General features: G+C 62.0%; 1 protein-coding gene across 1 annotated transcript in view; it reads left to right on the forward strand.

The window, feature by feature from the left end:
• Positions 1–555, forward strand: part of PLP1 (proteolipid protein 1) — a gene marked incomplete at its 5' end in the record, with an annotated part of 3452 nt that overhangs the window by 1586 nt on the left and 1311 nt on the right. Inside the window, 2 exons of the mRNA XM_010022663.1 lie at positions 93–261; positions 439–537. Of these exons, the coding sequence (XP_010020965.1) occupies positions 93–261; positions 439–537 (268 nt within the window). The remainder of the gene's footprint in view (positions 1–92; positions 262–438; positions 538–555) is intronic.

Here is a 555-nt window from a genome sequence, read left to right on the forward strand (position 1 = left end):
CTGTCCTGCCTGGGGACCCTCGCGCTCCCCTGTCCGTGTCCCCGTCCGCTCGGTAACCATGGCTCTGCCCCGGCTTCTGCTGCCCCTTGCAGTTTGTGGGCATTACCTACGTCCTGACCATCATCTGGCTCCTGGTCTTCGCCTGCTCCGCGGTGCCCGTCTACATCTACTTTAACACTTGGACTACCTGCCAGTCCATTGCCAACCCCAGCAAGACCTCAGCCAGCATTGGCACCCTGTGTGCGGATGCCAGGATGTACGGTGAGTGCTGGCTTCACCACCCAGGAGGGTCAAGGTGGAGGATCGGGAATGGAGGAGAGGGCCCAGGCAGATAAGGCTGGGATAAAGCAGGGGCGATGGCTAAGGAGCCCAAAAACCCTGGTGTGTGTGACTCTGGACCGCTGTGCCCGGCTCACCTGGCTCCCTGTGTCTCCACAGGTGTCCTGCCCTGGAATGCTTTCCCTGGCAAGGTGTGTGGCTCCAACCTGCTCTCCATCTGCAAGACCAGCGAGGTGAGCACCTCCCGCCACACAGTGAGTGCTCCCCTCACCGGGC

This window comes from Nestor notabilis, unplaced genomic scaffold, assembly GCF_000696875.1.
Source record: "Nestor notabilis isolate BGI_N333 unplaced genomic scaffold, ASM69687v1 scaffold6049, whole genome shotgun sequence".
Taxonomy (NCBI): domain Eukaryota; kingdom Metazoa; phylum Chordata; class Aves; order Psittaciformes; family Psittacidae; genus Nestor; species Nestor notabilis.